The sequence below is a fragment of the Anolis carolinensis genome, chromosome 1 (assembly GCF_035594765.1).
Source record: "Anolis carolinensis isolate JA03-04 chromosome 1, rAnoCar3.1.pri, whole genome shotgun sequence".
Taxonomy (NCBI): Eukaryota; Metazoa; Chordata; class Lepidosauria; order Squamata; family Dactyloidae; genus Anolis; species Anolis carolinensis.
This window is the reverse complement of record NC_085841.1, coordinates 18,882,334-18,895,932: the sequence shown is the minus strand read 5'-3', so window position 1 is coordinate 18,895,932 and position 13,599 is coordinate 18,882,334. Positions and strand designations below refer to the sequence as shown.

The window sequence follows — 13,599 nt, the reverse complement described above, 5'->3', positions numbered from 1 at the left end:
CAGGCTCATTTTGTAAATGTAACTCCAGCTATATGTATGTATATGTATATATGTACATATAAGCTTTGAATCTCAAATGGAAGGGTTAGCACCCTTTGCTGTTTGTTTTGCTGTCTGTGGCCCTGTTCAGGAGATTTCACTTCACTGTCCCTGTGATAATTCAATTTTGAAAGATTAGGCTTCTTGTGGAAACAAATTTTGGTGAGAAAGCTTCAGTTGAGACAGCTTTTCCCCATAATAACTCTTTCAGGAGTGAATTTCCCTTCCGAGGGGGAGATTCCTCTCACTTCCTGTTGTCTCACCCCCATTCTTAACTATGAGTTGTTTGTAACTCGGACTACTTCAAAATTCCATATTTCTTCATAATAATGTTTAAAGAGAAGTTTTAATTTTATAAATTATGTGCCTGTTTATGTCTTGAAAATGTTGTGACCAAAGGTCCTCCTATCACTGATCTTCCCAGACTCTGTAGTCCACTGATTTTTTTCTAAGCGTTCTTTCTGCATGGGTGGAAATATCTTGCTTTGATTACACATCATTACACACTGATACAAACATGAGTCATAACATCTATCTGATTGATGGTACAGTTTGCGTGAAATAAGGATTAATGTGTGATAACCAGAAATATGTGTGTGAGCGGTCCAGGCGCTGAGTATGAGCCTGCCCTTCCTTCAGTCTCACCACCATCCCAGACACAATTGGTGGGGAGTTCTTCCAAGGAAGACCAAAATGGCCTGTTTTTAAAGTGTGCGCTGCTTTGAGTACCATTTGAGGGGATACAAATAAATAGAAGAAGTTGTTTTCTACTGATTTGATGACTTTTCAATATATTAAGAGTAGCATGTGGGTGGTGATGGGTGTGTTTGTAAAGTGCACATTATTTTGTATTTTTATATTGAATGCTGTTATAAGTGTAAAAATTTTTTTAAAAAAAGACTAGCCTGAAACGGTAGAAACTGGGACAAATTGATGGTTTTGCTAACTTGTAGCAAGGAAGCTGCCTCCTGCTATGCTGTGTACCTACAGTACAGAAATGAACAAGCTGAGTACATGCTATCTTAATCTGGAGCCAGCCTGATTTTTACTGATGCACTTCGCATAAACTGCTGTGAAATCTTCAGTACTATTTATACAGTAATCTTTTCCCCCATTTTTCATTATTTCAGCTGTGTGATGATCATGAAGTACTATCTTTTATCAAATACAAAGTATTTGATCCAAAACGTAAGTAAATATTTTTCCCTTTTAACTCCTCAGCCCACATCCCAACAATTCCTAATCTGCTGTTGGAGATGACAAAACATTTTAACTTTTGTTCTGACAGCTTCGGCCAAAACACTTTCCGGTCTGTTGGAGTGGGAATGCAAGACAGATGCAGTGGAAGCTCTTACAGTACTCAATCACTACCAGATAAGAGTCCCCAGTAAGTCATCATGTTGCATATTTTCTTATCTATATGTTTTGTTTCTGTCATTTCTTGGAAACTAGATAATGCTTGGGCTCGGAAGTAAGACTTGTAGTACACAAAAATGTAGAGAGACCTACTTATCAATCTGAACTTTGTGCTGAAGATAGTTGCATCTCTTACAGCACACAGCTTTTCCACTACTGTCATGGATCTTTTCCAGGTGCTTATGCAAAACATATGTTTGAAAAAATAGGATGGTTTCAACAGCAAGGCTGACTCTACCTGCACAGTGTTCCTACAGTTTGTCTCATTTTAGAAGATGTCTCTTAGACCAGTGAGAATAATATGTAAAACAATTACTTTAGCTAGAATAGAAGTACCATATATGTATAAGTTGAACTCATGTATAATTCTGATTTTGAGACTAAAGTTGTAGATTGTTATATGACCTATGGATAAGTTGAGGGCCATTCTGTGGAGAGGGGAAAGCTGCAATGCTGCCTCAGGAGGCAGTCTCCCTCTGGCTGCCTCCTCCATTTCCCCACCCAGGCATTAAAAAAGCAACGCCATGCAGAGAGAGTAAAGGGGATTGGTGCTTCTTTAACCTTCTCATGGAATGGACAAAACTCTTTTCTTTTGTCACTCTACTCAGATATGGGAATAGTTCCTTTTTTGATAAAAATCAAGATCCTGTACTCTCATTATCCTGTAGAGAAGCTGACCCGGGATTTTAAAATTGATTTTTGACCAAAATTTCCAACTTAATGGGCATGTTGTGGTTGTACTTTAGTTGTATATACAGGGGTAATAAGTGAAAGTAATTGTAAGAACAGCATACAAGGTATAGTCAAACCTGCTATCATAAATAGGGCTTATTCTTTTTCTACCTATGAAATTATTAGATAATCTAGAGTCTGAACCTAATAGAGTAAAAAAAACCACTGAAAATTAAATGACAAAGTGATTTGGCAGGCAGACAGTAGACTACTTCTGAAAGGAGAGGGATTCTCAGCAAGTCATAATCAGTTCTCCACTTAGGCACTGCTTTTTAAACTGTGGGTCCCAACTCCAAATGGGGGCCCCTGAGCTCATTGTTAAGGTCAAAAAAATTGGCATCAGTAAAAGGTTTTGACCGCCACCCATTTACACTAATTTGTTCAAAATAACTTGCAGTGTTTACAGTGGACTCTGCAAAAAATGCTTCAGCTTTACTCCACATGCCTTTCAAATGCTGATTTATTATCAGTAAATGCTTGGTTTTCACACACATTTTATATACCCCTGTATTTGGGATCATGTAAACATTTCGTGGGTAGAAAGGGGTCATGAGTGGAAAAAGCCCTGCTCTAGAGTGAGACAAATATATATTATCACAACAGATATTGGAAAACAGACTTTGACATCTACACATTATGTTGTCTTTTGCAAAAAGTTTTGACTGTGTTATCAAAGAATAAAATAAATGACATCTTAACATGTCTTCGTTTCTAGACATATGAGCACAGTTGTCAATAGTCATGACGGAGTTCTACTACCAACACATCCTGCTCCCTCCCTCCCCCCCCTCCCATACACACATATATGATGGTTTATTTATTTTATTTATTTATTTACTACATTTATATCCCGCTCTTCTCACCCCGGAGGGGACTCAGAGCGGCTTACAAATCAAATGTACATAAAATATATTATTACCATAGCACAATATAAGCAATTAAATTGCTATATTGTACTATATCATTATATGGTAATATTATTAGTAATATGGTTACTTTGTTCTAATAAACAGTGACCATACACCATCTCAATCTTTTTAAAAAAACTCATGATGGGGAATCCTACAGCCCTCATAGACTGTGGACTGCAAATCCAAGCCAGCATAGAAAATGGTAATGAATCTTAGAGGTAGTCCAAGGGCATCTGGAGGACCTCATAGTTCCCATCCCTGCTTTAAATAAAATAAATATTTGCAGATGGGCTCATGCATCAAAGAAATTATGCCCTTGACCAAATCTAAAGCACACTTTGATCATATAAGAAGTGGAATGGGATTAAACTATATTTGATTAGTATGCATATTTACTTTTATGTGAAGGTCAATGAAACGAATAGCCAGAAATCCTTTATTTCCTGTTTATTTTTAAATGCTGTGACTGTTGCTGATATTTAAAAATTCATGGGGAGAGTTGACAGAACATTTCTAAAAGAGGAAATTGTCTTGCTCCTATGTATGCCAACTTTTTCTAAAGGTCACCTAATACAAAGGTATAAATGGACATTTATGCAGTTTATCACTGTTGATTGTTGGAAATACTGCCAAGTTACAATTTGAATAGTTTACATAACCACATGCCATGCATAGATCACAAGAGCAATGGGTGAATTCTACATGGAAGGAACAGCTTTTTTCTCCAAGCAAAAAAAAAAAAATCAGTTTCAGTGTTGGAGTAATATATTTTTCTAACAGAAGTTCAGCCTTGAGGGAAGCCTTCAGTGTGTACACTGTGTTCCCTGGAAAGTCAAAGAAACAGAAATCTATTGTGTGTCTGTAGAATTGTTTCAGTAGAATGGCTCTGCTTCCAAAAAGGGTTTCTATTGGACTGAGAGCCTAGTATAGCAACTTGTATAACAGCAGTTATGTAATTGGTTAAAAAACCCTCAAGGTATCAGACTGGTATAAGGAACAAAACTATGATATCCCATTATGTTTTTTTTTTTTCCTAACTGCTGCATTCCCTTTTATATCTTACAGATGGCTCTAACCCATATACCTTGAAACTTTGTTTCTCTACTTCTTCCCATTTGTAGAGCAGAAGGATACCATGTTAAGAGCTTCTTCTGTCTTGGTTCCCAAACTCGATACATTATTCACAGGATCTAAACTACTTGCTCCGTTTCCTTTTCTCAATCTAACCTGTCTGGTTTGTTTTATAATAAATGAATGTGTTTCAATACAATCTTTTTTCTTTTGCCTCCAAAAAGTAGGTGTCTCGAGTCGGTTATGTAGAACTTGTTTACTTGTGTAACTGTTATCTACAGGTGTGTGAATTGCCTTGTGGGTAGCATGTGCAAATGAAAATGTATACAGTTCCAGACCTTAAACCACAGCTTCCATAAAATGGTAAAATGTACACTTCCATTTACAATGGGAATTTTCCACTTAGACTTCAGAGGCAAACAGGATTGTTATACTGGAATATAAAGTATAAAATTCCTAGTTTCTACTCTATTAAATTGTATTTGTTGCAACAATTTTAAAAAGGGGTTGTATTTAGAAAATTTTGTCAAATTACAAGACTTATGAAATGATATATGACTTAAAATAAATTAAAAGTTAAAGAAGAAAAGTTAATTCCTTTTTCAAGGATGGATTAAAACTTATTTTAAATAGTGTCTACAGATAAATTTTTTCACTTACATTAGCATGTCTTTATTGCTAAGTCTAGTCTGGAAACTTCTGGTAAACATAATAAACTCTCAAGACTCCTGTGACTCAATTCTCATTTATTTCTTTAGTATTAAGTGAAACAATGTATTGACAAAGGTAGCTTTAAGATGGCATATGTGAAGCCTCCAAAACTCAGTAACAGGTGGATTGGTGCAGTAGGAGGGAGCACATTCAAAACTTCGGAAAGACTGAAAGTCTAGTCCAATGGCAGGTGTAGTTTTGGTTCTGTTGAGAAAAGTACATCCTTACGTTACAATATTAAAATACTGTTAGACACATGAGAAGTTTTAAAGTAATGCAGGTTGAGGAATGGTGCAAACACTATTTTCAAATACCTTTCTCTTACGTTCTTGGCCATAATCTGGGATACTGTGAGTTTTCTGGACTGTATAGCCATGTTCCAAAAGCATTCTCTCCTGATGTTTCACCCACATCTGTAGCAGGCATCCTCAGAGGGTGTGAGGTCATAGATGCCCTGGTTATGCTTCACCTGGAATAGTGTGTCCAGTTTGGGGCATTACAGTTGAATAAGGTTATTGGTAAGACTGAATGTATCCAGGGAAAGGCATCCATGATTATCAGAGATCTAGGAAAAGCCCTACGGGGACAACTTCAAAAGCTATGTTCATCTTTGAAAAGAGAAGACATAGCAATATCATAGAGTTAGAAGAGACCTGCCATGCAGGTACACACAATGAAATCTCCCCTGACAGATGGTCATCCACCCTCCTCCAGAGAAGACTACCACACTCTAAGGCAGCATATTCCAGTGCTGAACAGCTCTTACTGTTGGGAAGTTCTTCCTAATGTTTAGATGGACTCGTTCCTGCAATTTGAATTCATGGCTCCCTTATGTCCAAGTCTTCTGAGCAGTGGAAAACAAGCTTGCCCTCTCCTCAAAGTAACATGGCTGCTATGTTCCCTCTCAGCCTTTTCTCCAAGCTTCTTCAGGGATCCTCTGAGGGATTGTCTTCCAAATATTTGATCATTTTGGTCGCCCCTCTCTGGACAAGTTCCTTCCTGAATTGTGGTGTCCAGGACTAGACAGTATTTCAAATGAGGTTTGACCAAAGCAAAAACTAAAAGGAATTCCTTGAGCCTTTGTTCCAGAAACCCACAAGGAAGAAAATGAGTTTTTAGGTTTAAGCCAAAAGCAATACCTCAGCCAATGAAGTGGAAACTACTCCATGTGCCTGTGCAGTTACCTACTCCTGCTGTAAGGAAAGGCAATAGATTGGTGTATGCTTTTTGTTTGTTTTTGTTTGGGGTCTTTTGGCCAGAAGATGACCAGGGGAGTGGAGGCACAAGAACCTCAGAAATAACTTCTGTATGAGGTCCCAAGGTTATACTTTGCTTTAGTTAATTCTAGATTAGTCCTATCCAGCTTGTTCAATGGTCTGGAATTCCAGGAGCTGAAGTCCTAAACACCTGGATGGATGCAATTTGTGCAGCACTTTTCTAAAATCTTCCAAGTAGGTTTGTTTTGTTGAATTTAAAAATGTTTCCAGTATGTGCCCTTCAAAGCTACCACAAGAGGGCAGCCTCTAGTCACAATTTATTTCAATTAACTCATTTTCTTATTTAAGTGCATTCAAAATAGTGCAGTGTTCCCTCACTACTTCGTGGTTCGCTTTTCGCAGATTCGCTGTTTTGCGGTTTTTCAATAAACACTAAAAATATAATAAACCATATGAGGGATCACTGTATATACATATCTCAATATGTAGACAAAGCTGTAAGGTTCAGATTTTTTTCTCTTGAATGATATACTGTACAAGCAAATAGGCATGACAAAATATGAAAACAGCATGTTTTATTATTGGGAGGAGAATGGTGCATGTTAGGAAACATTGTTGGAAGTGTGCATTTGGAAACATGTATGCCAAGATGGGCAGAAATTATGGGTAGGTCTCAGTCCAATGACAGAACTGTTCAAGAAAGCGATGGGCATCTAAGGACTCTGATAGAAGTAAATCATTATTTCACGCACTTAAGTTGAGCCATGCTAGGATGGATGCATCCTAGCAGCAATGCATTTCGGTCCCAGTTTCTCTTTTCCCACTTTTCCTCTATGTCCTTAGTTTATTGCAGTTGCTGCAATAAACTTAGGAGTTCAAAGTACACAAGTGGTAACCCAATGGGGGTGAGAAGAAAATCAGGCAAAATCTTGCCCTCCCCAATAGGCTCAGGCAAAAGCAGATCACCACAGCTTCTACTTGCGTGTTTTTCCTCATTAATAACATTTGCCATCATTACCACATTCTGTTGTTCCTTAGAATCATAGAATCCTAGAGTTGGAAGAGACCTCATGGGCCATCCAGTCTAACCCCCTGCCAAGAAGCAGGAAATCGCATTCAAAGCACCCCCGACTGATGGCCATCCAGCCTCTGCTTAAAAGCCTCCAAAGAAGGAGCCTCCACCACACTTCACAGCAGAGTTCCTCTGCCGAACAGCTCTCACAGTGAGGAAGTTCTTCCTGATGTTTAGGTGGAATCTCCTTTCCAGTAGTTTGAAGCCATCCTTCCACATCCTAGTCTCCAGGGCAGCAGAAAACAAGCTTGCTCCCTCCTCCCTATGACTTCCCTTCACATATTTGTACATGGCTATCATGTCTCCTCTCAGCCTTCTCTTCTGCAGGCTAAACATGCCCAGCTCTTTCAGCTGCTCCTCATAGGGCTTGTTCTCCAGACCCTTGATCATTTTAGTCGCCCTCCTCTGGACGCTTTCCAGCTTGTCAACATCTCCTTCAATTGTGGTGCCCAGAATTGGAAACAGTATTCCAGGTGTGGTCTGACCAAGGCAGAATAGAGAGGCAACATGACTTCCCTGGATCTAGGCGCTATTGCCCTATTGATGCAGGCCAAAATCCCATTGGCTTTTTTTGCCGCCGCATCACATTGTAGGCTCATGTTTAACTTCTTGTCCATGAGGACTCCGAGGTCTTTTTCATACGTACTGCTGTCGAGCCAGGCGTCCCTCATTCTGTATCTTTGCATTTCATTTTTTCTGCCTATGTGGAGTATCTTGCATTTGTCCCTCTTGAACTTCATTTTGTTATTCTCCTTGGCCACTTGTGTCCAGTGTTCATCTGTGAGGTCGGTCCACAAGACATTCTAAATTTGTAAAGCCTTCCTTTGCCGACTGTCTATTTTGATGATGATCCAAGGAGTCTACAGCAATTCCCTCTTTGACATTGAAGGTGGCAACCTAAAAACCTAGTTTGGGGGGGGGGGGGGTTGTGAGCATTAAGCAGCTTTAATGTGTGTCAGAAGGGGAATTGTGAATTTTTAACAACTTCCTTGAGGGAATCACTGTGCTTCTGAAGTGATGGCCTAGGACTGCAAGATTCAGTGTTCTGGAGAATGATTGATTATGGAAAATATAGATTTCTAGGCAAATTCGGGTTAGCTTAGGGAACAAAACAGGTTAAATGCTCCATGACAGAAGCAGACCATTGCAGGAACACACATAAAATAGGCTAAATAGGAGAGGGATAGACACACATTACTAATGGTGAATGGTACTGAAGAACTGGAATCCACAGGGTGACTATAATTCCATTAGATCCAACTAAAATTCCACAATTAAAGTTCTCCCAGAACTCTTCTTCAGACAAAGGATGCGTAGAATTAACACTGTATAATTAATGCAGCTTGACACCACATTGATTGCTGCAGTTCAATATAATGAAATTCTGGCATTTGTAATTTGGTGAGGCACCAGTACTTTTAGGCAGAGAAGGCTAAAGACCTTTTAAAACTACAACTCCCGTGATTCCATAGCATTGAGCCATAGCAGTTAAGGTGACAGGTCCCAACACTGTTTCTTGCATACCAAGAAGCACTTCATCATAACCATTCCTACAAACTGATCACTGCTTTGTGTAGGTGGTGGTGGTATTATTATTATTATTATTATTATACAGACAATATGTGCATGCTTAGGTATGTGTATCCCCATGTATCTGGATAAGCATGGTCAGAACTTTCATCTGAACATATGACATAATGTCATAAGTACAGATTAAATTTAGGGAGGGAATGAACACAGAAAAATGAGTTTTTCTTTCCATACTACTTCCAAAGATGTGTCCAGGCTGCTTCCACTTTATACCTCCCTGAGATACGTTTACATCACTCCTTAACCTTTCTCTGAACTCTCAGCTCTCTTCTCCTGCTGAGGTGGCAAAAATCCTTTTTCAAATTCAAAAAATCCTCTCCTTCTCAACATTCCATTTGACTGAAATTATTGAATTTCACTCAGAAAAAGATTGTCATTCCTATCTGGTCACAATTTAATTTTGCAGAGGGAATTGCAATGGCAGGAAGAGATTGATCATTTCACCCAACCTAATTTTCTGTACAACAAGATCCTGGGTTGGGATATTACATGCATGCAATACGGAGTTTGGACATGTGAGTTTGGACATCGGGAATTACAGGTGTAGTTAGCTCATCTTCTTGCCAATGCCTATAGACACATAAGGCTATTTTAATGCTATTTTTTCTATAAGCAATTGTTTGATGCCTTAATAGTTGATAGGCATATGCTATGTTGCTATGTGTTATAGATGTATGACAGATGACTAACTATTCCAGGTCTGTAGTTGGACACATACCCCACAAGACTTGCAAGACTTGCATCTAATGACAAAAGTTATTAATGGGAAAGAATAGGAGCTAGGAGAGGCTGGTGTAACTTGATTTTGCCTACAGGGAAGAGCAAGGTTTGGACATCTCTCCACAGTTTGCAGGGTCTGTGTGCCAAGTTTGGTCCATATCCGTCAAACCATGGAGGAGTCTTTGTAGTACAAACAAACAAACAAACATTTTGACATAGATAGATAGATAGATAGATAGATAGATAGATAGATAGATAGATAGATAGATAGGCAGATAGATAGTTCGACAGACAGACAGACAGGGATAAAGTGGTTAAATTACTTGCTTGACAGAACTAAAAGAGATATGTGAGCTGGGTTGCTTATTTGGAAGGTACAAAATTTAAATATGAAAAGCATTTACAGAGCTAAAAATGGTTTTTGCATGATTATGCAAATAGCTTGGACAGAATTTCCAGTCTTTTATCTGGCTTGCTTGGTTTACCTGACTATCTACCTGGGTAGAGAATGCTGTATTTAGGATCTTTGTTTGTGTGATACCTAAAGCTTTGCTCGTAGGAGCATTTACATAGGCTTAGCAGTGCTAATGTTTAAACAGTTTTGTGCTCCTCCCCACATATTGCTCAGGTCCCAATCTAATGGCTGTGTATTTTCCTCTGGTGGTTTGCCTGCCTGCTTCCTATAGTAGTTCCTACAAATTTAATCATGTAAACAAGACAATTAAAAAATAACAAATTGCATGCAAGAGAGAAGAAGAAACGTACAGCTGTAATTATCTTTGGAAAAAGAGGGAATGCATTTGGAAGAGTCTGTGTTATGAAATGTCTTGTGTAATGCAAGCCCTATGGCCCTGTTCGGTTGCTTGAAGCAACTTACGAGCACGGCTGCTATTTGAAATACATTGTGATGCAATCAATTTATTTCCCTTTTGTCTAGTTTTGTGCCTTGGGAAGAAGCTTTGCATGGAAAGTTAAATCTTGTCCTTTACTGGTTACAGTGTTATGAATAACTTTTCAATAAATTTAAAGCATAGGTTCTTTTTATTGCAATTTTCCAGTTTGACAAAGGGTATCAGAACTTTTACACTTACGCAAAGAATGACATTAGACATACAGACAGACAGATTTGATGTAATTACAGTAGAGTCTCACTTATCCAACACTCGCTTATCCAACATTCTGGATTACATGAACAATTCGATTTCAGATGACTGTATTCAACAGGACAAAGGACTTTATCACACAGAAGCGGTGAACCTGTATGTCGTCATGCAATATCCATTGAAGTTTCACCGCCTCCCCATGTTTGAAAGGCATCCCCAGTGATTGATGGGCAAAACCCCTCACTAACCTCTAATGTGCCATGGTTCCAGGACTTACCTGGTGCAATAAGATGGCATGCTGTTGATATCAGAGAAGAGGCTGTCCTTTTCTCCTACTTTTTCCTGTTGGAAAAAAATATTGTATATTTTATTTTCACCCTAAAATTGTGAAGTACAGTATATTGAAAATAATCTTAAAAGGGTAGAGGTGCTGTGGAAGGGCAGATTTACAGCATCCTCTCAGAAGTGTGGTCTCACGCTGCTGAAGGCACTGCAGTTGTGCAATATCAGCCATGAAGAGAGGGCTAATACTGGTAAATTGCTGCTTTCCCTGGTTGCCAGAATGCCACGGACTAGCAGTTTCATGAAGTAAAGTCCTTAAAGGTTCTATTTCAGTGGTTCTAAACCTGTGGGTCCCCAGGTATTTTGGCCTACAACTTCCAGAAATTTATTTATTTATTTATTTATTTGCAGTATTTATATTCCACCCTTCTCACCCCGAAGGGGAGGAACGCTACTGGGGCCATCGGGGTATTCCGCTGGGCACTGCGATCTCCCTCCGCCTCAATCCACGGTAGGGAGCGGGATCTGGCTATCCCTTTAGCGCAACATCAGGTTGGTTTACCAGGAGCCCTGGTAAGCCATGTCCGCCACCTTCGGTCGCTGTGTGCAAACAGGGTTGCTCAAATATCGAGGAGAATTAGGTTCTATATCAGAACAAATGATGGGCAGAACCTATCCCCTTGTCATGATACCTGAATGTGGTGCCAGCAGGATTTCTAGACTGAAAACTGGGGAGGCTCCTGTACCTTTAGTGGTGATATAGAAAATGGAATTTCAGCAGGTGTTGCAACCAGGTAACAAACAGAACGAAATTCCAGTTGCTACATAACCATTAAAGATATAGGCGGCTTTTCCCTCTGGCAACCTGCAAAGCCTGTCTTTCCTCTGATGAAAAGCTTGCAAGTTCAAAGCACCATAACCCCTAGCTAGACATCATTTTCTGCTTTATCCTATCTGCAGCTGAGGCACAGAGTCCAAATGCCTCTCTTTCATCAGGTTGTAATATTCAACTGAACTTAAGCCTGCAAGAACTGCCACGCTGGCACAGAGCAATGGTCTGACTAGTTTTGCCAGTCCAGCTTTCTACTTGTTAGCAGATGGGGTTTACAAATGTCTCTCAGTTGATCCCAACAGGAGATACCTCTTCCTATTTACACCCTGACATATTGGCAGAGCTACTGGTGGCGCAGTGTGTTAAAGCGCTGAGCTGCTGAACTTGCAGACTGAAAGGTCCCAGGTTCAAATCTGGGGAGCGGAGTGAGTGCCCGCTGTTAGCTCCAGCTTCTGCCGACCTAGCAGTTCGAAAACATGTAAATGTGAGTAGATCAATAAGTACCGCTCTAATAGGAAGGTAACGGCGCTCCATGCAGTCATGCCGGCCACATGACCTTGGAGGTGTCTACGGACAACACCGGCTCTTCGGCTTAGAAATGGAGATGAGCACCAACCCCCAGAGTCGGTCACGACTGGACTTAACGTCAGGGGAAAACCTTTACCTACCTACTGTTTTTAATAGTGTTGTGGTTGTGGTTATTTGGAGGCAAGCCATGTTGATGTCGCCCCTTTTGAGGATGTTTCTTGTGGTCAGCACCCACCCACCCACAAACACACACACACTTCCCTAGTGAGGCCAATGTCTTGCATTCATACGAACTTGCATCTTCTGCTCTGGAATATTTTGTCTTGCATTTAGGCAAGGGGGGAAGGACTGATTGACTGCGCACAGGCCTGTGAGTCTTGATTTCTGTCTTAGGGAAAAGTAATGTTTAACAGGTCCTAGGACTATTATATTTCTCTCTGCCTCACACAAACATACAGACATGCTCAAGCCTGTTAGAAGGACTGGAATTTGTAGCTGCCGTTGTGCGATCCCTATTGCTGACAGCTCTTCTGGAAAAACACTGCCCTTAAGACCCCTGAACTTCTTCCTTCCCTTCCCTCTGGCTTTCACTAGGCTCTGTGTCACAACGTCTTGGAGTCAGCATGAATTCCACAAGCGTGATGCTGACTCTCTTTTTGAGATAATTCATGATGCCATCAGATATGTTCAGATCCTACATAATCTCCATGTAAGATCCTCCTTCCCTGGCTTGTGTTCAGGTCACCTACTAGGACACACTTAAAGACAGAGTCTATTACACCGTGCTGGCTTTCCCATAAACCTGGGCCCCATCTACACTTCCATATAAAACAATTTGAAACTGCATTATATGGCAGTGTAGATGGGGCCCTGGCTGGAGCCTACCCTCCAACTTTTCGCAAAGGAAAACCAGGACACCGTTGTGGATAAGCTACATCAAAATATGGTGAAAGTTATTAACGAAGAAGAAAATAACACTTCGAGACATTGCAGAAGTTTGCTTTTGCCTGAGTCTATTGGGAAGAGCAATATACATCAAAGAATCATAGAATAATAGAGTAGGAAGAGACCTCATGGGCCATCCAGTCCAACCCCCTGCCATCATCATCATCATCATCATCATCATTATTATCATGGAGCTCCTAGCAGTGAAATGGGTTAAACCCTTGTGCCAGCAGGACTGATGACAGGTCAGCAGTTCGAATCCGGAGAGATCAGGGTGAGCTCCCCTCTGTCAGCTCCAGCTTACCATGCAGAGACATGAAAGAAGCCTCCCACAATATGGTAAAACATCAAACATCCGGGCGACCCTGGGCAGCGTCCTTGCAGATGGCCAATTCTTTCACACCAGAAGCGACTTGCAGTTTCTCAAGTT

At 40.2% G+C, this 13,599-nt stretch overlaps 1 protein-coding gene and 1 long non-coding RNA gene across 2 annotated transcripts in view; one reads left to right on the top strand and one right to left on the bottom strand.

Annotated features, from left to right (window-relative positions):
• Positions 1 to 4,903, top strand: part of hnrnpll (heterogeneous nuclear ribonucleoprotein L like) — a 19,645-nt gene extending 14,742 nt beyond the window's left edge. Inside the window, exons 11-13 of the mRNA XM_062970543.1 lie at positions 1,170 to 1,227; positions 1,328 to 1,426; positions 4,164 to 4,903. Of these exons, the coding sequence (XP_062826613.1) occupies positions 1,170 to 1,227; positions 1,328 to 1,426; positions 4,164 to 4,219 (213 nt within the window). The 3' untranslated portion in view covers positions 4,220 to 4,903. The remainder of the gene's footprint in view (positions 1 to 1,169; positions 1,228 to 1,327; positions 1,427 to 4,163) is intronic.
• On the bottom strand, positions 4,901 to 13,599 carry LOC134296233 (uncharacterized). The gene is made up of 3 exons (XR_010002850.1): positions 13,474 to 13,599; positions 10,860 to 10,924; positions 4,901 to 5,084 (listed from the first exon to the last, which is right to left on the bottom strand). It is a non-coding gene; the product is annotated as an uncharacterized LOC134296233 (long non-coding RNA).